At 41.7% G+C, this 26,186-nt stretch overlaps 1 protein-coding gene across 1 annotated transcript in view; it reads left to right on the forward strand.

Annotated features, from left to right (window-relative positions):
* Nucleotides 1-26,186, forward strand: part of ALK (ALK receptor tyrosine kinase) — a 612,725-nt gene that overhangs the window by 184,445 nt on the left and 402,094 nt on the right. Inside the window, exons 2-3 of the mRNA XM_080686359.1 lie at nucleotides 6,952-7,071; nucleotides 20,321-20,485. Coding sequence (XP_080542485.1) covers nucleotides 6,952-7,071; nucleotides 20,321-20,485 — 285 coding nt within the window. The remainder of the gene's footprint in view (nucleotides 1-6,951; nucleotides 7,072-20,320; nucleotides 20,486-26,186) is intronic.

The following is a 26,186-nucleotide window of genomic DNA, read 5'->3' on the forward strand; positions in this document are numbered from 1 at the left end:
CCTGGCTAGAGGTTCATCAATCTTGTTTATCCTTTCAAAGAACCAGCTCTTGGTTTTGTTGATCTTTTGTATTGTTTCTTTGGTCTCTACGTCGTTTATCTCTGCTCTGATCTTTATTATTTCCTTCCTTCTGCTTACACTGGGCTTTTCTTGTTGCTCTTTTTCTAACTCTTTGAGTCGTAGGGTTAGGTAATTTATTACCATTGTTTGTTGTTTTTTTGCAGTATGTTTGTAGAGCTATGAACTTCCCTCTCAAGACTGCTTTTGCTGGGTCCCATAGATTTTGGATTGTTGTGTTTTCATTGTCATTTGTTGCCATGATGTTTTTTATTTCTTCCTTGGTCTCTCTGGTAACCCAGTCATTGTTTAATAGCATGCTGTTTAGTCTCCATGTGTTTGATTTCTTTGGATTGTTTTTATTGTAGTTGATTTCCAGTTTTATGCCATTGTGGTCTGAGAAGATGCTTGATATGATTTCTATCTTCTTGAATTTGAAGAGACTTTGCCTATGTCCCAACATATGGTCTATCTTTGAAAATGACCAGTGTGCACTTGAGAAGAATGTATATTCTGTGGCTTTGGGGTGAAATGTTCTGAAGATGTCAATTAATTCCATCTGGTCTAGTGAGTCTTTAGGATTGATGTTTCTTTGCTGATTTTTGTTTAGAGGATTTGTCCAATGGTGATAGTGGGGTATTAAAGTCTCCTACTATGATTGTATTGCTGTCAATCTCTCCCTTGATATCCTCCAGGAGATTTTTTATGTATTTGGGTGCTCCTGTATTGGGTGCATATATGTTTACCAGAGTTATTTCTTCTTATTGGATTGCTCCCTTTAGTATTATGAAGTGGCCTTCCTTATCTCTTGTTATGTCCTTCACTTTGAGATCTAATTTGTCAGATATAAGTATTGCTACCCCAGCTTTTTTTTCATTTCCATTCGCCTGGAAAACCTTTTTCCATCCCTTCACCCTCAGTCTTTGTGCGTCTTTTTTTCTGAGGTGGGTTTCTTGTAGACAGCAGATATATGTGTCTTGTTTTCTTATCCAATCCGTTACCCTATGTCTTTTGATTGGGGCATTTAATCCATTTACATTTAAAGTTATTATTGATAGGTACTTATTTGTCACCATTTTTATTCTTTACCCCTGTGTTCCTTCTTTGCTTCCTATTTCTTTTTTTTACAGCAGACCCTTTAGCATTTCTTGCATTACTGGTTTGGTGGTAATAAATTCCCTTAGTCCTTTTTTGTCTGTGAAGCTCCTGATTTCACCTTCAATTTTGATTGATAACCTTGCTGGGTACAGTATTCTTGGATTCAGACCCTTCCTTTGCATGACTTTGTATATTTCAGGGGTCCTCAAACTTTTTTAACAGGGGGCCAGTTCACTGTCCCTCAGACCGTTGGAGGGCTGGACTATAGTTTAAAAAAAAACAACTATGAACAAATTACTATGAGCACTGCGGGCCTGGGACGAGTCAGCTGCTAAGCAGGACAGGCAGCGGCACTCGGCGGGCCAGATAAATGTCCTCGGTGGGCCGCATTCAGCCCGCAGGCCATAGTTTGAGGACACCTGGTATATTTCATTCCATTCCCTTCTGGCCTGATGAGTTTCTGTTGAGAAATCAGTTGCTAGTCTGATGGGGGTTCCTTTGTATGTAATTTTCTGTCTCTCTCTTGCCGCTTTTAAGATTCTTACTTTGTCGTTGGTGTTTGCCAATTTAATTATTATGTGCCTTGGTGTTGGTCTTTTGGGGTTCATTTTGCTTGGGACTCTGTGAGCTTCTTGGATTTGTATGGGTTTTTTCTTCTCTATATCAGGGAAATGTTCTGTCATTATTTCTTCATACAGGTTTTCTATTCCTTGCTCAGTTTCCTCTCCTTCTGGAACCCTTATTATGTGGATGTTGTTTTGTTTCGTGTTGTCCCAAAGTTCCCTTAGGCCCTCCTCCTGCTTTTTAATTTTTTTTTCTAGAAGCTGCTCTACTTGGGTATTTTTTCCCATCTTGTCTTCTAGCTCACTGATGTGGTCCTCTGCTTCTTCTAGTCTACTTTTTATGCTTTCTATTGAGTTCTTTACAGCAGTGATGTCATTTTTCATTTCTTCTTGTTTCTTCTTCATTTCCTCTTGGTTCTTACTCATATTATCGAATTTGTCTTCCATCCTTTTCAGCCACCTTATGACCATTTCTCTGAATTCTTTCTCTGGAAGGTTGCTTGCCTACATTTCGTTTACTTCCTTTTCTGGTGATGCCTGCTTTTCTTTCATATGCGGGCTGTTTCTTTGTCTCCCTATGGTCTCTCTTCTCTGGATGTCTGGTTATGTAGTTCTCTCTCTCCTTATCCCAGGTGGAATCTGACTTTTCCGTGGTGGAGTGTAGAGCTCCTCTGAATCCCCATGTTTGCGCCAATTGGGGACCGGTGTTGGGAACAGCTTGCAGCTGTTCGGTGTTGCCGCAGTTGTGGATTTTCAGGCTTCCGATAAGCTCCACTTTCCCTTTCAAGATGGCGCAGTCTCCACGTCCGAGCCCATAGCTCCGGGAGGGGACCCAGCTGCAGTGGGGGCTGCCCGGTCAGGGGAACCCCGTCTAGCAGTCCCCCACCTTCTCCTGGAGTTTAGCTGTCCCGTAACTTGCCAACAAACACTCCTCGTGTGACCCTCAGCTGTTCTTTGTTTCTGCTCCGGGACAAGGCTCGGAACATGTCTGTCTATTCTGCCACCATTTTTTCCCCCCGAGAGTAAGTTTAGATGGAGAAGAGAAAAGGCCCAAGCTTCCCAACTTTTAATAATTGTCAAATAAAATAGAGGACCACCTTCCAAAATCATTCACACACACACACACACACACACACACACACACACACACACACACACAAATCCAAACCAAAACTGAGCTTATTTACATGTCAGGCAAGGAGAAATTCACTGAGTATTTCTCTAAGGAAGAAAATTCAGAGTTTTTAAACCTTTGGAAGAGGGATATAAGGTGTTTGTGCTAATTCAGAACTGAAAATCAGCACTGTGGATAGGAGTGAATGAGTTTCTAAGTCTGTATGTGATTGCTTAAAACAAGTCCCTTGTTCATTGAAGTCTAGGAAGGGTCGTATGTCCTGGGGTCACTTGGAATTCATGGTCTTTGATCTTTGTCAGCTGGTTTAAGCCGCTGTAATGAAACGGTATTCAGCCATGAAATCTCCTAGGCATTTGCTGCTGGAAAGTGGAGAATGCTCATTTTGCACAGCCTGGGAGATGGGGAGGATCTGGCAAAGAAGAGTAAAGAGGATTTGCCACTGAAGTAGGAGGCAAGGAGTATGGCAACCAAAGACTATGTGGTCACCAGGATATGAGGAATCCAAGAAGCGGGGACGGTTGGCAGGGTCCAGTGCAACTGAGAGGACTAGTAAGTTAAGGACTGAGATGTGTCCATTGTACCTGCAACTTGGGGTCACTGGTGACCTTGACTTGGAGTACTGGAGATAGTCTTGATTTTTATTGAGTTTAAGAGAAAATGGGAGGGAAGAAATGGAGAGAGAAGCATAGACAAATATTTGAAGACACTGATCTGTGACAAAGAGCAGAGTAATGGGACAGTGGCTGTAGGAGAGTGTGACGGTCAAGGAAATTGGTATATATTTGCTGCAGATGTGATTGATGGTAGAGGGACAAAATTGATGTAGGAGAAAGGGGGAACTATTGTGAGAGCAGATTCCTTGAAAAGGGATGAGATTAGCACCCAAGTAAAGAGGCTGCCACTGCTTATGAGTATACACAGTATCTGATAGGAGAGAAGGTAGCCTATAGAGATACTGACACCTGCAAGCTGGGAAATTAGCTTTTCTTTTCTCAATGAAATAAGAAACGAGAATACTGGCTGAGAATGTGGAGAAACTGTGGGAATTGGAGGTTTGAGGGGTAAGAGAGAGTTGGAAGTGGTGGTGCTGGAGAGAGGGAGGTAAACTGAGCTTGTCAGGGAGTGCAGTAGGATTCCCGGGCAGTCCTGAGGGTTCTCTTGAGGTTTGTGGTTATGAATTTAAAATGAGACATGTCAGCATTGTGGTCTATTTCTCCTCCCCTTGTGTTTCCCTCCTCTCCCACCATCACATTCAGCTGCTCAGGATGATTGTGAAGGAAGAAAGAGGCAAAGAAGTTGCATTGTTTGCAAGGGAATTGTTTAGTGATGAACCCCGGCACCTATTGGGGACATGAGAAAGTGGGGTGCTTTGAAAAGGAGTGGTATCAAGAAGTTGGGAGTTTCACTCTCCCTGCACACCCTGCGGTGCCTGGAAAGGGCTCGGGGGAAAACACAAAAACCCTAACACAGTGTTTGTCTGTGGGCTCTCATTAGTGTCCACATTCCAAAGTGCATTTCTTTCCTTTTTCTCCTCAGGTGGTGTCCATGGGAGCCTCACTGGGAGCCTGAAAGCTCTTGCTCCTACTTTCCCCTTTCCTATCCGTTTTATCCCTCTTCCCCAGCATCCAGTACACTCTTCCTGATCCAGTGGGTCTTAATTCACACACTTCCATCCCATACATCGGTCTGGTCAGGCCAATTTCACTGAAATTCCTCACATTTTCAGAGGAAGCACCAAAAACAAAAACAAAAGCAAAAAAACCCACCACCACCAACACCAACAACAAAAAACAAGCCTTTCTCTTGCTTACATGGATTGCTTCTCTTGGCATCGTTTTTCTCTGCTGGGGTGAGGGGTGGGGGAGGGAAACAGTGTGAAGGAAACAGGGAGCCTCTTCCCTGCGCTTGTTAAACACAGAAGTGCTTCCTTCTTGATGTTCTAAATTTATAAATATTCCATGAACTTTGACTAGAATTCACACATGCCTTAGTGCTTTCAATATTGGCAAATAACTTCATCCGTACTGGCTGTGTTTTCTTAGTCTTTTCCTTCTCAGGTGAGGAGGCCCAACCTTTTGGTTGATCTCTCTATTTGTACCCTCAGCCTTATACAGTAAATCACTACCCACCTACCTCTCAGGATCATGTGAGCTCAGCCTGCTGGCAGAAATTCTAAAGCTTCCTATAAGTGCAAGAGAAAAATTTCTGCTTTCTCTCCAGTACTCAACTTTGAAGATGCCCAATAATTTATTGGAATTTTTTGATACAAAATGCTTCAAGTTTATCTTTAAGAATGACCCACAGTGACACCCATGGCTCTTACTGGGCCATGATTCAGTCCTCAGAGCCCTTCCTTTTGAATCATTTTAGATTTTTTTTTTTAATCCGTGAATATATAACCTGGCCCTTGTCCATATTAAACGTCATCTGTCATTCTGTGCCCACTCACAGATTCATAAGTGCTTCCTGAAGTCTAGCCCCATCTGCTTGGTGCTTCACATCCAGGAAGTAAATACCATTCCCAAACTATATGTGTAAGAAAAATGACCTCACTTGGAAACCAGGAAATATAGCTAGGTTTGATCTTCCTGTTGCTTCAAAATTACTTAAAAATTTGAGCTACACTGATGACTCAGACACAGAAGTGCTAATTTTTATTCACATGAAGATCATTGTAGGGATTAGTTGCCAGAATCTTCTCAAAACCCTCACACTGTTGTCGTATTCTGGAGCATGTTCCGTGGTGATCTCTGACCTTAGCCATTGCCCTTTGGGGGTCCTGAATGGCCCTTTGGAGAGCTGTAGAACACCTTGCAATAGTTTGTGGGGGTCCATGAAGGGTGGTGGAAATACCGTGTGTGATAGCATCAGAGCAACCTGGTCTGTTGACTCTGGTCTCTTGGCCACAGTCAGAATATTAAACTTTTCCCCACCTCAATTTCCCTGGCTACAAAATGAGGAGCAACGATAGTACCTATCCACAGGGTTGTAAAAAGTTAATATAATCAGATATTTAAAGTACTTAGCAGAGTGCCTGGTCCATATGTGCTTAATTCATATTATTAATTATTTGAAAGTCTAATAAACTCAAACCCGCCCCCAAGTAGACCTATCTGGGCCTCACCTCTCTCAGCCCCGTTGCCCATTTCTATAGACCCTGAGCCCTTTCAGTGAATTTCCTCTGACCCATTTTGTAGAAATGCTACCAGAAAGATGTATCTGGGCAACACATTTGTTTACCAAACAGAACTTATTCTCACACCCCTTCTTTAACAGAAAAGCCTTGCCTGTCATAAAACATTAGTAAATGGTGACTGAGTTGGGGATTTCAGGAAAGAACTGCATTATAGCATGTACTGCCTGTTCATTTGATTTGTAAATTAATTTTTTAAAAGTCTAAGAAACTTAAACCTGTCCCCAAGTAGATGTATATGGCCTCAGATGAGATTGCTTTTCACCACACAAAACCCACTTGAGGTACTGTTACACAAAAGAATAATATTGCTTTTGTTCTTTTTCTCTCAATCCTTTTTTCTCACACACAAATGAGCAACATTAATCCTTTGTGGCTTTCTGGACTCTTGGCTCTGGGAAAAAACCCATGACCTAGCTTTTTTAAAAAAAATAATGTAATTGTCAAAAACTCATAACTTGAGTGCAATTTCAACCTTCTCATTGATAAGGCGATAACCCAAATAAGCAACATTTAATGAAGTTTTAAGTCTGAACATAAAGTATAGTAGAAGCCTTATTTGGATGAGATGAATTGAAGTTATCTATAAAGTTGCACAAGTTCCTTGGTTAGAGCTATTAGACCAAGCCATTAAGTGTCCTGGCTTCTAGTTCATCTCCCAGAAGTCTTGGCAGGCCCTTGGTCACAAGATTCAGACTTCATAGGTTTGGCTGTCCTTGGTAGCAAATGTGCGTTGAGGTCTTCAGGTCAATTCAATGTTCTAGTGGCTTGGTCTTTCTCACTTTATTTTCCAATATATGTCATGAAAGCCTCTTATAAACTTTCTTTTAAAAAGTGATATGAGTGACAGCTAAAAGACACATCCCCAACAGATGGATTATTATTCTCTCTGTTTTTATGTCCAGGTCACAGCTCCTTAGAGTCACCGACAAACCTGCCTTCTCCTGTTCCTGATTCTTTTGCATGGAATCTGACCTGGATAATGAAAGATTCCTTCCCTTTTCTGTCTCATCGCAGCCGATATGGTAAGTATATTCTTGATAGTTATTTGTGACGTACAATTATCATCTCAAGGGAGCTGTGAATTTCAGTTTGTTCTCCATGGCTCTCCATGGGTCCCTCAACCCCCAAAACACAAAGGAAGTCTTTCTGTGCCTTTAGTCTTCCGTCAGCACTCAGGCCAGTCCTCTCCAGACTCAGGATGCATTCTGTATCCTGAAGGAAACTAAGGGCTTTGTTGCTGTCGTATCTTATTGCCCCCCCCAGCCTTTATGGTATTCCCAACATTCCCTTACCAATCATTACATGTAATGCTTATTTGCATTTTGACTGTGATTTTTCAGATTTAGGATTCTAACCCAGGACTGTTTCTAATAATAGAGATCTCTTGAGAAAAGATTGTTATTATGAGGGTTGCAGGTCCTCTGGGCCCCTCAAGTGATTCCCTTACATTTGAGTATCTCTTTGAAGGTGCCTAAACACATTTCTAGATATTTCAGTTCATTTGATTCTGCAACAAACTCAGAGATAGAGGCTACATCCCACCCATTCCATTTTAACACTTGTAGAAACTGGACTTAATAAGATCACACAGAGTAGATTCTCTAACTACAAAACCAGAATTCTTTCCTTATAGTCACTTTGTCTCCCAGGGATCTGCCTACTCAGCCTGCTAGGTCCTGTTCTAGGAGCCCTCAGGAGGCCATAGTTACCTGATATAGGATTCCTTATTCTTTGTGCTCATCCTAACAGCTCATGGGAGCTGGGCCTCTGCAGAGGAAAGAGCAGCTTTGGAGGAGAGCTAATGTATTTCCAGGTGGATATTTTTTTCTTCTTTTGAACTCCTCTAGAGTGGACCCCTTGAGGGCAGGCACTAAGCTGTGTTTGCTCCTCACTATGTCCCATCACGTAGAAGACACTCATAAAAGTTGTGCATGACAAATGAATGCAGAAGGCTTCTAGGGAGGGAACTCACACGTGAGGCCTTATTGGATTAAGCGTTTATGAACCCAGTACAGCACTGAGTTCTAGATCCCTTCAGGGCATATTTACCTATTCCTGATGCTCAGTCTCTGCCCTTGGGCCTGAGCTATTTAAAATGCACCTAACAGAGATCTTCCACTCACTGCTGTCTCTCATCCATAATGCAGTCAGTCTTGGTTAGTATTAGCTGTACCTTTCATTTCAAACTTAAAAAAAGTAAGTGCATCAAAAACCCTAGGGCAGTTCAGGTTTATACTCTGCTGGGAGGTTTCCTGCTAGTCCTAAGCCTCCCCAGTGGGAGAGGAAGATCAGTAGCTGTCAGGAGAGTCCAGATAAGAATTACTTGTTGATTTTATTTCAGCCAGACATTGGATGTCATCTTATAATAAGGGCAAGTGTGTATAAATAATTGCAATCTGGTCCTTTGTATTGTTACCACCTTTTAATCAGATTTGTGATAAAAACCAGTCTGGATAAAATTTTGAATTTGTTTTCAAAGTCATTCAACTTTTATAAAATACAGAATGTCCAAAAAAGGCAGGTTTGCCTCCTGCATGACTCAGAGAAGATTGCATTTATTCTCTGTAGTGTATCCTTGCCATCTAGAATCCTCATGATTTCCCAAACCATTGGCCAGACATTGCCCATTGCTTAACGGGAAGGCCAAAGTCAGCACCATTATTGCTTTTGACTCACAGGTATGAAGAGCTGATTCTTGACTGAGTGCAGCGGCCATTCCAGAGCCTCTTCACCTTCTTACCATATTTAATTCAGCTCAGACTGAATTAAAGACCTGCCTGCCCCCATCACCACCTCTGTGTGCCTGGTCTAGTGCCAGATGCTGGAGTTGATAAAAATACAACAGTGAGTAAGACTTGTTGCTGCTCTCCCAGAGCTCAGAAAACAGAGACATAATTCTGTAGGCAGCTAGACTCATTGCCACAAAGAGTGTCTTTGGGGCTCACCCCAGAGCACAGAAGTTGTGTACTCACCCTGAGACCTACTGCAGAGCAAACTAAAGCCAGGGTTAAAGCCAAGACTCCTGTCTCCTTAAGGATGTTTTGGGGGGCTCAGCCCATATCTCTGTATGAACTAAAAAGGCCACCATGATCAGTGGTGATAAACCCACACCTTCTAGCTGCCTGCCATGAAAGACATTTTAAGAAATGTCTTTTAACAACTTCATTAATTTTAAGGCCTCAAACTTGGGCAGAGAAATTTGACTAGAAAATTGCCACCTAAATGGGTCATTCCTCAGACAGTGAGAAGTAACCAAGTCTCAGTAAGTTGATGTGGGCACTTGAGTGGTGGAGTTTTGTGCCTGGCTGACTGTCTCCACCTGCATTCTGGGGAGGAGTTGTGGGCAGTGACGAGAGTGGGCATCCGCAGCCTGACCACAGGCATCCCGACTAGGTAGCTGTCTCAGGCCAGCTGTCCAGACCTGAATTGAGTATGGCTTCCTCTTCATCAGTGTTTTATGAGAAGAGATGAAGTAGAGAGAGGCTAATAAGATTTATTCACCCCCATCCTATAATTATCTGCTTGAGGAAAAAATTTGACCTATATTTTGGAGGTCTCCCTATATTTCTTCTAATTTGCATTAGGGCCTTTTATGTTGTGTAAAATATATTCTCGTCAATGGCATTTGGTACCTGATTTCAGTTCTTTCTCGCCACTTGTCTTGAACGATGGGAGCCCGCTAATTTCATTACCGACAAGCAGAGAGTTGCATGTTCATCTCTATGCTTTGGAGGAGGGAGGACATCTAAAGAAAGACTTTTTTCCTTTTATCATCAGCTCTGCTGCCTTAAGACTTACTTATATAGGCTTGACTACAAGGTTTGGGCTCTAACTACCTACCCAGATAAAAATCTGTTCCAGCCTGGTTGGGGTTGCTCAGTGGTTGAGCATTGACCTATGAACCATTCCCAGTCAGGGCACATGCCCGGGTTGCAGACTCAATCTCTAGGACGTGCAGGGGCAGCTGAGCATTGATTCTTTCTCATCATTGATGTTTCTCTCTCTCCCACTCCCTTTCTCTCTGAAATCAACAAAATATATTTAAAAAGAAAATCCGTTCCAGCCAGTATCTCCAGGTGCTAAGAAATTAAGGCCACTAAGGGGTTTGATGACTCACTGGGGCCACTGAGCTATGGAGCCACAGAACAGATGGTACCCTGTCCAGCTGTAATTCATGTTTGCCCACTCTGGGTGTGGGAAGAATCCTATCAACATTTAAAACATAATAAATAACCAAAGGTTCAGGGCCAGATGAAGAGGAGAAATACTTTTCATATAGGAAAAAAAAGTTTGATACTTGATAAAACTGTTTCATATGCCCTTTCTCACTTAAGTTTATTATAAAATTGTGGTGGGTAGATATTATTTTATAAAACATTTTTATAGAAATGTAAATTGAGGGCCAAAGAAGTTTACTTATGTGCTCCAAGTTATGGAGCAGGTGGACAGTTAGAAAAGACTGAACCCAGATTTTCTGACTCCAAGTTGAGTGCTTTTTCTACCACATCACAAAGTGAATTCAAAGATAAAGTCTCCTCTTAATGAGGAGGCCCTCATTTCCCAGCTAACCTGGTGTTTGGACTGAATGACAAGTCTGATATTCAAGATCGGGGCAGCTGTGGGATCAAAACTTGATGTCCCTAAATTGAGACTGTCCTAGGTAGGCAGGATAATTCACCTCTTTCTAAATGTAGGTAGGTATAGCCCCCCTCTGCCCAAGCACCATGGTCCATCTTGTCTTCCTTAACATAGACTATAGTCCCTGTTAGCAGTTGAATTGTGTCCCTCCAAAAGATATATTGAGCTCCTAACCCCTAGTACCTATGAGTGTGATCTTATTTAGAAATAAGGTCTAATCAAACTGGATTAGAATAAACAGACAAAGACACACACATGATAAGCACCATGTAAAGATGGAGGCAGAGATTAGAGTGATGCATCTCAAGCCAAGGAATGCCAAGGAGTTCTGGCAGTCACCAAAAGCTATGAGAAAGGCATGGCACAAATTCTCCCCTAGAGCTGTCAGAGGGAGCATGGCCCTAGTAATGCCTTGATTTTGGACTCCTGGTCCCCAGAACTATGAGAGAATACATTTCTGTTGTTTTAAGCTCTCCAGTTTGTAGTACTTTGTTTTGACAGCTCTAATAAACTAACAAAAGTTCTGTTAAAACTTTGTCTGCTTCCAAGCCCATGGGACCATCCAATTTAGGGACTGATACTTTTGGAAAGAAAGAAAAATTAGACTTTTTAATTACTTTCCCTGCTGTCACTAATCATTGTTTTATTGAAAAGTTTGAGTAATTAAATATATTTCTCCCTAAAAAAAAAAAAATCAACCTATCAATAAATTAAAAATGGGAAACAAAAAGGCTCTCTAGTCCCCTGTAGGATTTGCTTCATAACTCAGGAAGCAAGTCTGTTTGATCACATTTCTGAAATTACATATTTAATGTGGCTAGCTGTGTTCAGTCCTTCCACCCTCAAGAGCCTGCACCAGTGAAAAGCAGCTCCCAGCTCCCTGGTGGTCCATTGTCAGAGCTGAAAGCTTTCATACCAATTCTTCTGCCCTAATAGGCCAGGACTTCTTGTGTCCTCTTCCCATCACTGCTCCGTTGAGCTGGAAAGTCAAGTGTTTTCTTAGTCTATGCCTCTGTGTTTTTATCTACAACACTACACAAAAGGCCTCTGGATGCATTCACCCTAAAGACTGCGTCCCAAAGGGGACAGCAAAGCTTCCAGTCATACAAAAACAAGATCAGGGAACATCTGTCACCCTGAGGACCACTGGCCTGCTGGGATCCAAAGAACTCAATCCATGGAAATTAAATAAAAAGCAGCTGGCTTAGGTGTTTCAAGGAGAGATTTGTTTAAAATGCTCTACTTCATCATATCTCTTACCTTTCAAATGAAGACACATAGATCCACTCAATAAATACCAACAATTTATCTCTACATTAGTAGCAGATTAGTAAAAAGAAGCAGAAAGGAAACAAGTCAGGTTAAAATATAATAAATGATTCACCAGCTGACAAAAGGACAAGAAAAGCAAGTCAAAAGAGATCCATTTAAAACAATTGTCACAGCCAGAGAGGGAAAAGCATCGACAAAAGGAAAAGAAAGAGGGAAGAGAAAGAGAAACCGAGAGCAAGACAGGCAGACAGGCAGACAGGCAGACAGGCATGGAAAGGATCACTCAGGGCTACCTAGGCTTATGTCCATGTATTCTTTCACCTGCTAGCATGGTGTCAGCTTTCACACCTGGGCAGGTAACTCCCTAATGCTTGGTCCAATTTTGACCTCCCTCCTGAGGGTCATTTTTGCATCCCTACCTACATGTAGTATTTCTCCCTTAGAGGTCAAGGAATCCACATCTTGTTCCATTTTGCATCCCTAGTGTGTAATTCCGTGTTTGTCCTCGGTTGCGTTCTTAATAAATATATTAATAAATTACAACATTTGCTGAACAATCCAGGAGCAAACTAGGAGTATATGCAAGTCTCTCAATTCCCAACCTGGAGCTTTTAAACCCCTTAAGGTCTCTGTTTTATGAAAGGATAGGATGTAAATGTATAGGATGTAAATAGCAGTCCTCTATTCCTAAAGTCATTCTAATTGGTTTTAGGAAAGGCATATGTTTTAAGGGAGAACAGTACCTGGGCTGGACATACTTTGGTTTAGAATTCAAAGCTGTGGCTTTAATTACTTTGGAAAGGCTTATTTTATCTTTTAATCTTAAAAAGCATATTCAGTAGACATGAGTGAGTTGAGGAATTTTTGTTTTGACAGCTTTGGGACATCTGCATATTATATACACAGAATTTCTAACCAGCCTAGAAAGGCATGTGTCCAAAACATATGCAGGGAAATGACTGATCAAGAGTGAGAAAAATGAGAGGAAATCCTCTTGAAATGAAATGTTTTGTCAAGAGCAACCTTGTATGCAAAACTTTATATCAGAAGAGACCTCAGATTAATAGGATTTTAACTAGCATTTGAATAGATGACTAGAATAATTTGGTCTATGAGAAATTCATAAAAATTGCAAGCTGTCAGAACCCAAAGCAATCTGGTTAAATAGCCTCATCTTACTAATGAGGTAAGAGGCATAGAGAGGTCAGTGATCTGCCTAGGGCTGATGGCAGAGCTGAGATTCAAACCCAGGCCATGTGGGCCCACATGTAACCTGGTATCTGCTTGTTTTTGAGATTGGCATCAGAAATGAACTCCTTATTCACCTCCATCCTCCAGCAGATCCTCAGCAGCAGAGACAGAAGAGTAAATGGGAGGGTCATTTTGCATGTTCTGAGGTAGAGACCTTCTATAACCAATAGCCTCCTCTGGTTGTTGTGGATGCTGCATTCCCCAGAGCTGTCTGCCAGCCTTCTGGTTTCAGGAACGATCTCATTTGGATGGATGTCATGCTGAGCAGTATACATACTACTAGGGTTTCTATCATGCCCTCTGGAGCCTGCTTAACTCTGTTGGAGACCCCACATGTATGGTCGCTTCCATGATGCTTCCTGGAAATCGCAGGCTGAGAACTGGACTGGAAGTCCAACCTGAGTTCTGGTCTCCACACTCTTCTCCAGACCTAGGTCACTCCACTTTGGCCAAGTCACTCATTTCACCTTCAGTTTTCCCATCTGTAAATGAAGAGGCTGGGCTAGTAACTTCAGAATGCCTACGATTTTAATTACTTTCCATTTTCTGTTCTGGGATGATGAGCAAAGTCCAATTTGTTTTTTTTGTATCATTTTTAGGGCCACATATAAGAGAAATTAGAATTAAGCTTTTGGTGCCTATTTCCCACCACGTGGGCATGCATGCTACATAGCATCTTCCAAGTCTGTCTTCCAAGGCTGTGTTTATATAATTGATTGATTGAAGGAGACATGGCCCTTCTTTACTGCAGATTGATTATAAGTGAGATAAACAGATGTCTTGAATTGGGTGATTGGTTCCCAGATGCATTCTAAGGAACAAGCTGGTAGGAAGTGTATGATTTCAATTCTAGGGCCCCATGACAAATGAATAGTGGTTGTGGGAGGGGACAGGCAAGGGCCAGGTTTGGTACTTAGTTTTATGAAGTGAATGACCAGATGTTGATGGCAGCTGGTAGATTAATATCAAAGGTGACTTGTGGGCTAAGTGCCTCTTTGGGAGATAACCTAGAAAGGGGACAGTAGAAGCCCCTAATTATTTGAGCCTGGGTTGGAAGTCAGGACTCTTGGGATTCTGTTTTGGCCATCTGCCCAAAAGGTGAAGTTAGTCTTAGAATGATAGAGATGGTAGAGACCTGAGAATCATTTTATTTCTCCACTTCATTTTTTCATATGAGGAACTGAGCCTAGAGGGGTTAAAGATATGCTTGAAGTCATACATACCACAGAGCCAGGGCTAGAATCGATCTCTCTTTACTCAAGGTCTAATGTGACTTCACTTCCAAAGGGAAGCTTGGTTTGCATGCCAAAAAGCAAAGATTGGGTAAGGACTTGCAACAAGGTTTGCCTTTAGTGCTGGGCACTCTCCTCTGCCAACAGACCCCTGGAGCCACAGGGATGATGGCTATCATTTCATACAAAATCACGTGCGAGTCACTGCTCTACTAGTAGGTGCTTGTGTACGAACTGCATTTAATCCTTCTCACAATTCCCTGAGGTGGTCTCTACTTTAATCCCCATTTTACAGATGAAAAAGTAAGGCATAGAGAATTTAAATGATTTGCCCTGAGGTACCCATCTAGTAAAGTTACTGAGCTTTCATCATGAGCAGCCTGACTCCATGCGTCATCTATGCTTCTAATTACTCCCCAGACACCCGGGTATCCCCTGAAGTTTGGATCTGAAACAGAGCAAGGGAGGAGGGTACCTGGGTCCTCCAAGGTAAAGTCAGTTCAGCTAATACCTCAGTTTCCAGTGGTAAATATGAGGCTCAGGGAGACCAAGGTGGTAAGAACATCCATACACAGTATCTCATTGTTAAGAAAGCACTTCTACATTCATGTCCTTACTTGGTTGTTACAGCAGATATTATCTTTATCAGCATAATTATTATGATAAGTATCTCAGGTTTATACAAAAAAACAAAACTAAGATTCAAGTGGTTAAATGAATTGCCCAAAAGCAGGGACTAATTGGTCCAAAGTTGGAAGAGTTCCCAAGAATTCTCTAGTGATTTTTTTAAAGATTTTAAAAATTGATTTCAGAGAGGAAGGGAGAGGGAGAGAGAGGGATAGAAACATCAATGATGAGAGAGAATAATTAATTGGCTGCCTCCTTCATGACCCCTACTGGGGATTAATCCAACAACCTGAACACATGTTTTGACCTGGAATCAAACCTCCTGATTCACGAGTCAGTGCTCAACCACTGAAAAACACTGGCCAGGCTCTGGTGATCTTTATCCTTCACTTGTAAGCCACTGCTTCCCTCCCTCTGCTCTCACCGGATCTTCTGGTCTATGCAAAAACCTGCATTTCTAGCAGCAAGCTTTCAGCAACCATCAAACTCAGCTTGTTGGCAGAGGAGTACATGTAGGATGAAAGAATCCAGAAAGCCTTATTGGAGATTATTTGAAACCTAGCCATGTATGTTTTTGCTGGCTTATTCCAGAAAGGCATAGTCTAGACTTTTGGAAATTTCCTAATTCTTTAAGGTATTGTTTGTTTGTTACCCACAGCTTTGAATAATAATAATAATAATAATAATAATAATAATACCAACAATAAAAATCACAGGGTTAGGAAACGGGCTTTAGTACCAATTTTGCAACCTACCTACTAATCATCCTTGGACAAACTTCATTATGTCTCTAGGCCTCAGTTTCTCAAGTCAACAGTTGGGAAGTTCTGGAGAATCACTTATGAAAAGGAGACCCTGCCTTGTGCCTCAGGATCGTGGCAACTTAGGAAGTTCCCTGAGCTGGGTACTGTGTTTAAGGACTGACAGTGCTTTTGAGAATGCTGATTGCTAGGACTCTATATAATCAACTTTAGCTTCAAATATGAAGCTCTGTTATTTGACTTCTAAGAGAACTGTATAATTCACCTGCAAGAGAATTGCCACATTTGCAGATGGGTCCTTGTTGAATACCCAAATCAGGCTTGTCAGGAATACATTGGCATCTGTCTATGCCAGCCATGAAGCCTACTGGCACACTTAGGTTTTCTGATCAGTTACCATAGTAGTCTTCTGAATGATTGCCTTTTATATCAGGACAATGTCTTGAAGCTAACTGCTAATGGAACAGTTCAGAATATAGGTACAAACTGATAAAAATGCATGAAAACACACACACACACACACACACATACATTCACCTGGAACAGTCATCTGTAAAACTTATCTGAACTTTCTTTCCTAATTCTTTGAGAGTGAATTTTGAGATAACCTGAGTCCTAATTGAGTATGATGCACATTCAGCCTCCTTCCTGGGGAATCTGCTTCTAGGGATGGCAACAAGCCTTCATTTAGAGGAAGACAGAGTGAAAGTGACTGACAGTCTATAGGATTGGTTGTGTTGGCCCAGAATGAGCCCTTTAAAATAAATGACCGTCACAGATGGAGGGCACTGTAGAGAGTGTATGCTCTATTTCTTTCATTTTTCAAATGCACAAAATGAGACATAGAAAGAGAAATAGACCTCCTGAGGTCCCTCAGCTGCTATTCGCAGGACCAACCCCAGAACATCATCACTGCCCTGCCAAGACCTTTCCCTTTACAGCACTTGACTCTCAGCAGGCGAACTGTTTCCAGGAGATTCCATTACCTTATCTTTCTTTCATGATGGGAGTGGCTAAAAGGTGGGTAGTTGTGATTTCAACTATGTGATTGGCAAATTCTGGAAAGCATGTCTTTTTCTCATTGTGTTAGATTTCCCTGGTTCCTAATAGGTACATGAGGTAGGGTTGAAATCTCTGAGTTCTTCTGAAGATCACAGTCACTTTGCAAAATGGGTCTGACACAAAGGAAATACCTACCTGTCCTCTTAGGGTAGTGGAGGAGACTTTGCAGATCTGAAGAGGTTGCAGACTTTGGGTCCAATAACCAAAATATAATAGTGGATTGAGATTTTTTTTTTTTGAGTCATTCTTTTTTTCAGCTTTTCTTTTTACCCACATGTCTGATCTATCATCAAGTTCTTTATCATCTCCACTGATGCTACTTTAAGTGGGTTGAGATTTTGAAGCTGTGGAGGTGTGATGAAAAACGCCTGGGTCTTCATTATCCAGCCCTGGGTCACATTCTGGTTCTGCCTCAGGAAAGTCCTTTGATCTTTGAGCAAGTAGAATAATCTTTCTGAGCCTCAGTTTTCTCTTCTGTAGAGACAGGACATTCACTTCTCATTGTGTTTTTTTTGCAGATTAAATATAGTTACATAAGACAATACCTAGCATAGTCTCTGGCAGAGAGCTGGGACTCAGTGAATGTTATTTTCCAACCCTTCCCTTGGGTGGGGACCTTCCTCTGCCCTGGGGCTACTTAAGGCTAAACACTTCGCTGAAGCCCTTGATCCCTTTGACTTCCTTTTGTAAAACAGACTCCCCTATCCCACACGGACTGAGTCAGAGGAGGGTTAAGGAGAGAGATTCAAGAAGCACTGTAGGTCTAGATTCTAGAACCTCAAAAAAGACCCATGGAAATGAGACTTAACCTGGTGTGTTTTTCAGAAAAGATACATCCCAGGTAATATTGTACAAAAGGCACTGAGACTAGCTCAGGAGAAGGAAACCCATCCTTATGTTTAATGAGAAATTAAATCAGAATGTAGGAAGGCCCAATTTAATTTCACCCCAAATGAGCAGTAATGTTAACTCCACTTCTATTTAAAGCGAAAGAGTACAGCTTTGACAGCTAAAGTGAGGCTGCCTTGGAGCAAGAATTTCAAAATGAACCCATTTGATAATTGGAGAGTCTGCCTAGCCTGTTTCACTAGGCAGGATTTCCTCCAAAAACAGCCAATTATTAGACTCTTCTGAGTCCAAAGATCCCAGGATTGATGATACTTGATGATCGATTGCATATTTGCCAGGCAGTGTCTAAGAATGCATGTCACACTTCTGTCCCAAATAGAAATTGGGTAACTTTAATTGGAGGAAAAAAATAAGAGAGATGATGGACCACAGAAATTGAAGCTTTGAGAAAGGTACAATAATTGTCAATGTGGTTTGGGGATGGCCAGTAACTTTCTCTCCCACCTTCTGACTTGACATTTTCTAATGTGGCTGGGTCTTTCTGAACCTTCCCAGAAGGGCCACATTTAGTGGCTACACCTTCCATTAGGAGGACCATTTTTGTGTCACAGAGTACAAAATGTTGGATCAGTTTTCTCCTTGCATTCTGCTATCAAAACCAGGTGCCTGGCGAGAAAGTCTTGAAGATTAAAGCAGTCTACAATTCATGGATACCAATTCATAGCAGCAGCTCAGCCCCAGAGGCAGGTAGAAAGTCTTTAAGGCTGATGAAATATGTAGGCAGCAAGTGTCATGTCAACTCAGACAAAGCTGGCTCGGCCTGTTCAGTTTTGCCATTATAAAGGTGAACTGTCTGAATCATGGAAGGGCGAGTGGTATTAACCTTAGGACCAGAAGAATGGCAGCTCCTGGAGAACAGCTGGCACATAAATCCCTACCGGCCGAGAAGAAGAAAGGTGCTTAATAGGAGTGTAATGGAAGGATTTTTTCATCTCCCCCTAAACTTAGATAGTTTGGCTGATGTCAGTGGGTTTCATTTTACTCCCACTCTAGGACAGGGCCAGCTACCTAAGGGTATGAAAATCTAGTGACCGGCTGCCTGCGTTAGAATCGGCCCCACTTCTCTGCATTCTGAAATTTTCAGCAGACTCTTCTTGGAGAATGAGATATCAAGAGCCCAGAATCAGCTATTAAAACACACAGTGATAACTGGGACTTTGCACACATTAGCACCACCACACAGTTTTATTTATCAAATTAGTTATAACCCTTCTGAGAGCCAGAATTTGAACCCTTAAAAAAGTCACATCCATATGGGCCTTAGAAAGCAGCTAATCCAGGTCTCATTTTGAGGAACTTGAGGCCCAGTGAGGGTAAGTGGCTTATTCAAAGTAGCCAGCAAGTCAGCAGCCAAGCTAGACTATAATCATCTTGTCTCTACCCCTTGTTTTCCAATTGAGGGCACAAAGTTCCATACATGAGAAGAGACTGGCCAAGCCTGGACACCACCAAATTCTCCCAAATTTCTAATCCAGAGGTTCATTCTTTATATCACATTATTTCTTTCTTCACATCCCCATGCTGAGGGAAGATGATGAAGTAAAAGGTAGATGAATAATCTGTATTTTGGTATAGATTCTATTGATGCATCAGCTAGCTTTGAGAGCCTACCCGGTAAAAAGTGCTTCATCTTCTTTGGGTAATGCACAATGAGTAAGGAAGGGAAGGAGAAGGTGACTGTATCCTAAAAGAAGAGCAAAAATGGGATGATTTGGACACAAGGATGATTATCCCCCAAAGAAGCCCAGAAAAAGATCATAAAACATCCCTCTTCCTTCTTTCTCCTTACCCAGTGACTGACCCCATTCCTGCCTCAAGAGAGAATAACGTGGATTAGCTGGCATAACGTTGACCCTCTTTTCTGGAGAGGGGTTGAAGGGTAGACAATAGAGCTGGCAAACAGGGCTGTGAGTAAGACTTACATTCCCTATGGCTTTCTCTTCACAGATAGGGCAGGACCTGACTAGGATTTTTCCTGAGCCTCAGTGATGGACAAAGATCATATACATAGATAATGCAATATCCACTAGTTCTTACAGATAACTTCCAAAGTAGAAATTATCATCCCCAATGTATAGGTATGGAAATTTGAGGCCAAAGAAATTAATTTTACTTCCTGGAATAACCAGCTGGAAAATGACAGTGCCAGACTTAGATCCAGACCTATCTGATTGCAAAGTCAGGTGCTTCCCACTTGACCTCAGTCCTCTCCATGTCACCAGGTAGCCCCCTAGGATGCAGAGCTTCTCAGGGTACAACCTGTTAGTTTTCCTGCCATCTCTGAGGACACCTCCCATACTCTGAGTCATAAAAAACACATTTTTCTCTCCTAGCCCCCTTTTCACCAACATGGAGCCCTCCACTTGTGAAGTTGACAACTTACCACCTCAGAATAGGGTGAAGATTCGTGTGTGACAAAGGCCAACTTCCTGGAATGGAGGAGTAAGGCTCTAGGGCTGGACGGTCATGTTTGGGAAACAGTTTGCTCCACTCACCATTGGGTGTCACTGTCATTGCAGGGCTGGAGTGCAGCTTTGACTTCCCCTGTGAGCTGGAGTACTCCCCTCCACTGCATGACCTCAGGAACCAGAGCTGGTCCTGGCGCCGTGTCCCCTCGGAGGAGGCCTCCCAGATGGACCTGCTGGACGGGCCCGAGGCAGAGCATGCCAAGGAGATGCCGAGAGGTAAGGGCAGAGGCTACTGCCAAGTGTTCTGGATGGGCCAGGATGGCTGGAATGTCCATTTCTGTTTGGAAAGTTAAGGCATCCCCACCCGTGCTCTACTCCATTTCCTTTGAAACCTGCTTTTAGTATCTGTGCCTCTCCATGCCTTCTAGAGCTAAACAAGGAAGGAGAGGATGCAAGTCCAATTTTAAGATCAATCCAACCCTTTATTCTCTTACCAAGTAATGGAAACAGGATTTCATGACTCTCTTTCATGCAGATTTCCCAATGTAAGATGTAGGAAAAAGTGCTGATCTGTGGTGTCCATTTGGAACAGTGTTGCCAGATAAAAACAAGATACCCAGTTAAACTTGAGGAACAAACTATTTTTCTTATATCTCATGCAATAGTTGGGACATATTTATACTTTAAAAATTATTCTAATCATACTAAAAATTATAAATTTAATTCAGTGCCCTATTTTATTTGCTAAATCTGGCAATCCTAATTTGGAAGGTATTGTGTAACTGGATTAAATGTTAGTTTCAAAGCCATTAATGAATGAATATTCAGGCTACTTATTAGCATTCAAGGTGCTTCTGGTAGTCCAGAGCTGTTTATGAACATCCCTTTCTGAATTATCATGGACTGGAAAAGGGAGGCTCTGGAGAAGTAGTGGGTGCTTGTTAAATATTTGGTGAGATTTAAGAGAAAGATGTAGAGGCACTAAACCCTACTCCTGCCTTCAAGTCTCTCTATGGCAAATTTTAGAGCTCCTAATTCCTTGGACCCAGATAACTGCTGACTCAGAATTGACAGCCTATGTACTAGTATTTGGCTTTTAGGAAGAAATAATAACTGACATGGTACTTTCAGTTTGCAAAGCCTTTTCACCCACACTGTCTCACTGGATTCCAGTTTTATGAGGGAGACAGGGAAGTGGGAAAGCTAGGCTCAGAGAGAGCAAACGACTTGCCGAAAATCACACAAGCATGTACATGTGGGTCCAAGTCTAGATGTCTGTTGTGATGTGTCCTAAACATGGACACTTTCTGCCACACTGTGTTTCTTCTTTGTAGCAAAGGTTATGGCAAGAACCTTCCCTGGGCCCATTTCTGGGGGTGATTACCTTACTTGGAATCTAACAGGGACCTGGCTCAGGAAAGCTCTAGGGGGTCGTTGGAGTTGGCACAAAGGTAACTAATGGCTCTTAGGCTTCCTCATCAGCCTGGAGCCCTGCGGTGAGAGACCATTTTTTCCTACACACTCTCCCAGGCTAACCTTTTCTTTCTTTATGCCTCTTGAAATTGCCTGACCTTGATTTATATTTTAAGCTGCTTTCACCTGGATATTGATGTGTATTGTAGGGAATGTGTGTTTGTATGTAGGTGAGTGGCTCTTAACCTGATAGTGCATCCAAATATTCTGGAGAAGTTATACAAAATACTGCACAGACCCCCTAGCTGAAACTATGATTCAATAGATCTGAGATGGAGTTTAGAAATCTGTGTGTTTTCAAATTTTTATTATAAAATTTAGCATGTGCAAAAATGTAGATATAACATATATGCATAGACTAAAGATTACAATAAAATCAACACTTGTGTTCTCACCACCAAGTGTAGGAATTTGAATGTTGTCCATCCCTTTACAATCTATCCCCCACCTAGATAAAAATCTCTTCCTATAAGCAGAACAACAAATCAATCTCTCTCTCAAATCAATACATTTAAAAATATTTTTAAATATCTTCCTTTCTCAGAGGTAAACACTACCCTGTATTTTGTGTTCATCATGAGTTTGCTTTTGTTTATGGCTTCACCACTTATGTATGTAGCCCCAGACAACATATGGACCAGGTTTGCAAACTGTTATATAAATGGCATAATACTGTCATTTTGTGGTTTGTCCATTTTGATGCTTGTTACTGTGGTTCATTTAGTTTTTAATCTATTGCATGAAAATCTCACCATTTATCTCTTCTACTTTCATTAGACATTTGGATTGTTTCCAGGTTTTTACTATTGCCAGCAGCACTAATGTAAGCATTTTTGTATATACCTTCATGCATGAGCATGTCTAAGAGTTTTCCTAGAGCAGAGGTTGGCAAACTGCGGCTTGCGAGCCACATGTGGCTCTTTGGTCCCTTGAGTGTGGCTCTTCCACAAAATACCATGGCCTGGGCGAGTCTAGTTTGAAGAAGTGGCATTAGAAGAAGTTTAAAAAATTTGGCTCTCAAAAGAAATTTTAATCGTTGTACTGTTGATATTTGGCTCTGTTGACTAATGAGTTTGCTGACCACTGTCCTCTAGCATAGATCTAGAAATGGGATTGCTGGGTCATGGGGTGCAGCTTCCATTCTAATGAGTAGTGCTGATCTATTTTCCAAAGTGATGGCACCAAGCTATAGCCCCCAATAGGGATGTGTTAGTATTCTTTCCTAGGACTGTACCCCTCACCAGTGTCTGGTATTGTCAGACTGTCATTTTTGTTCATGTGGTAGATGAAAAACATATTTCATTGCAGCTTCAATTTCCATGGGACTCCGGAAATTGTATGATTTTATAAGTGTCTCAGATGATTCTGAGGCATAGTTAGATATGTTGTACTTTTGATGTAAGCCCCTTTTTCAGACTTACTCCCATTCAGCCACCTCTAGGGATATCTCTGGATTCCAATTCCCAGCTCCAGAAATAGTCCTGGCAGTACATGTATTTTTCATTACTGTAGGGTTTTTATTTGATAACTATTGAATTATGATCACAGTTCAGTGAGATCAGGAGAGAGAGGCAAGTCTCTATTGTGAAGTCAGATTTTATAACTTTGAAATCCAGTGCATTTAAAATTTTTAAACAATTTTAAAAACAATGCCAATAGTTTATGCATTGCCACTCTTTGCCTATTTCTCCTCCTCCATCCTCTATCTTGTGACCTCTGACATCTGCATATTACACTGAGTACTGTGAGAAAAAAAGAAAAGAAGGAGGAGTGGAGGGAAGGACAATCACTTATCAATGTGGAAATCTATCAATGCCTTTATGTTTTTATAAAACTGGGTCCCAAGAACCAGGGCATGTACTGAATGTGAACATTTTCCAATTAGGTAAATCAATCAAGATTGGAATATTCATTTTTTAGTGATTTTTGCCAACTTCTATCACTGAAAAATCATTGCTCTTTCAAACATGGTAGTATGTCACATCACTAAAGACAATGATGTGAATAGCCAGACAAATGCCACTGTGGCTATACCAGTCTACTTCATCAAAATCTTTAGTGAACAAACATATCCAAACATAACTTGTAGAGATCTCACCACTGTTAGAAACTTGTGTTTATTTTTCCTGGGGTCTAACAGGGGAGTCTATACTCACACATCCTTGATCAGTCTTAGAAACAAGGAACCTGCCTCCCAGGTCATAGGGACACTTCTGGAATGTCACTGAGAGGCATTCAGAGCTTTCAGTAATGGGCCGCACATTACTTTTTGAGTCAACTAATTACATCACTACCTGTTGCTTGAAGTAGGGTTGTTCCTCATGAAGCAGGCTTGTGTATCATAGTGTCCCTTGGCTTTCAGAGAAAGAGGTAAAGGTGAAGGGTGACATGCCCAATCTGCACAATGGCAAAACAAGGACCTACATTCCAGTTCTAACTCCCAACTCTTTAGAATCTCACCTTTTCTGCCTTTTTTTGGCAGAAAGTATGCTGGTTGTTGAGGTAAGGAGGAGTGATGGGTGCCCTTTAGGCTAGTATAGTTACTAAAGTTTTTTTTAAAAAACTCAACATTTATTGGTTAGATGGTTTTTAGACTCTATTGCGATATTTCTTGTCAGGAGGTATAGAAGGGCCAGAAAAAAGCAGTGAGATAATACCAATCATAGATAATGAACTGTAAGATTTTAAATTCTACATGATTTTAATTTATGGCCCCTGTAGATGAGAATAATGAGCGGGATTCAATTCAAAGCAGCAAGATAATAAAAAGTGATGATCTTGATGGAACACAATATTATGAATTAATAAAGTCTGAGGAATTATCAGGTTGAGGCATTCTGTGACTTTTCAAGAAGTCCTAGGGGTATGTTTGATTTCTGCTACTTCCAGTGTCTTAGAATGTAGTCAAAAGAACATATTTTTTCTTCTCCAGAAAGACAAGCTTTTGATCTCTTTCATGTACACTAGCTTGAAAATGGAAAATGGATTAGTAGCCCCTCTTCAAAGCCCCTTCCCAAGCCCTCACTCATATGCTTATACAAGAAGAATGGGAGTAAACTAGCTAGGAGGGGCTGACTCTTCCTATATCAACTCACATTTCTTCAGGGCACCGATTCTCAAGGGTTTTTTGTTTTTGGTGGAGGACCTGGGTGGAACTCTGCTACTGAGATTCTTCTGTTTACCAAGATGACTTTGTTTTCAAAATATTGAGAAACATTGTCCTAGAGTTCTGGAATGGCTAGCAATGCTGTCACAGATGACTAGGGCACCACAGTGCCAAAATCGGGTCATCCAGCCTTCTGGTCCATTCCTGTTATACCTTTGTGTGTTAGTTTCTTGTAGCTACTATATCAAATTAATATAAGGTGGGTGGCTTAAAACAACAGAAATTTGTTCCCTCCCAGTTGTGGAAGCCAGTAGTCCAAAACCAAGGAATTGGAAGGGTTGGTACCTTTTGGATGCTCTGCAGGAGAACCCATTCCATGCCTCCTTTCTGGCTACTGGTGATTGCAGGTCATCTGTGGTGTTCCTTGACTTGTAGATGCATCACTACAATCTCTGCCTCCATCTTTACATGGCGTTCTCCTCTGTGTCTCTATTTCAAATCTGTCTCTTACAGGGACACATGTCACTAGATTTAGGTCCCATCTTAAATCCAGCTTGATATCATTTGAAGATCCTTAATTACATCTTCAAAGGCCCTGTTTCCAAATAGGGTCAACTTCACAGGTACCAGGGATTTGCACTTGAACATGTATTTTGGGGACCACTATTTGACTACATGCTGATTTTTCTCTCCCTATATGTAGGTTGGCATGTGGAGTCTCAGACCCTTCAGGAAGTTATGTCAGGCAGGTTCAGAGGGGTCCAGATTAATTACCAGCAGTTTACATCCTTCCTTCAATTCCTTCCCCCACCCAAGGGTTTGCAATATTCTTAAAAGAATCCCTGAACACCTCTCAGGTAGACTCTATTCCAGTGTTAGCTGGAACCTGGGCCACATTTTGACCTTAAGTGCAGCTTGGATGGGGAGTTTCTCTCAGGACACAGCCCCCTTTATGCCCACAGTCACTGGAGGCTGCAGTTGGCTGATTAATTGGTTCTCAGTTTCATGCTCCGACCCTTGACCCTTTGAGGTGTTGATAGGCAACTGGAGTGATAAAGGTCTGACTAGCGTATCCTCCTTCCTCTAGAAACTTATCATTCACCACCAATTCTACCTTTGGGCTTTATTGGCTCGTTGACTTGGCCCTCATAAAGTAGCCTCTTCAGTCATTGATTAGTACACCTACATGTGAGTGGGTTCACACATACACAAACACACACACACACATACACATATATACACATGCCTGATAGCCCCATGGTTCAGGCCACTCTTTGGATCACACATCAAGATGGAAGCATTGCCTCTAGAAACCTGTGTGGCAGCCTGGAGGAAGACACAGGGGCTCCTGCATCTATTAGCACAGATGAATTTGTCAGGTTAGCCCCTGGAGGCTAG

Source organism: Plecotus auritus, assembly GCF_963455305.1.
Source record: "Plecotus auritus genome assembly, chromosome: 8".
Lineage (NCBI taxonomy): Eukaryota > Metazoa > Chordata > Mammalia > Chiroptera > Vespertilionidae > Plecotus > Plecotus auritus.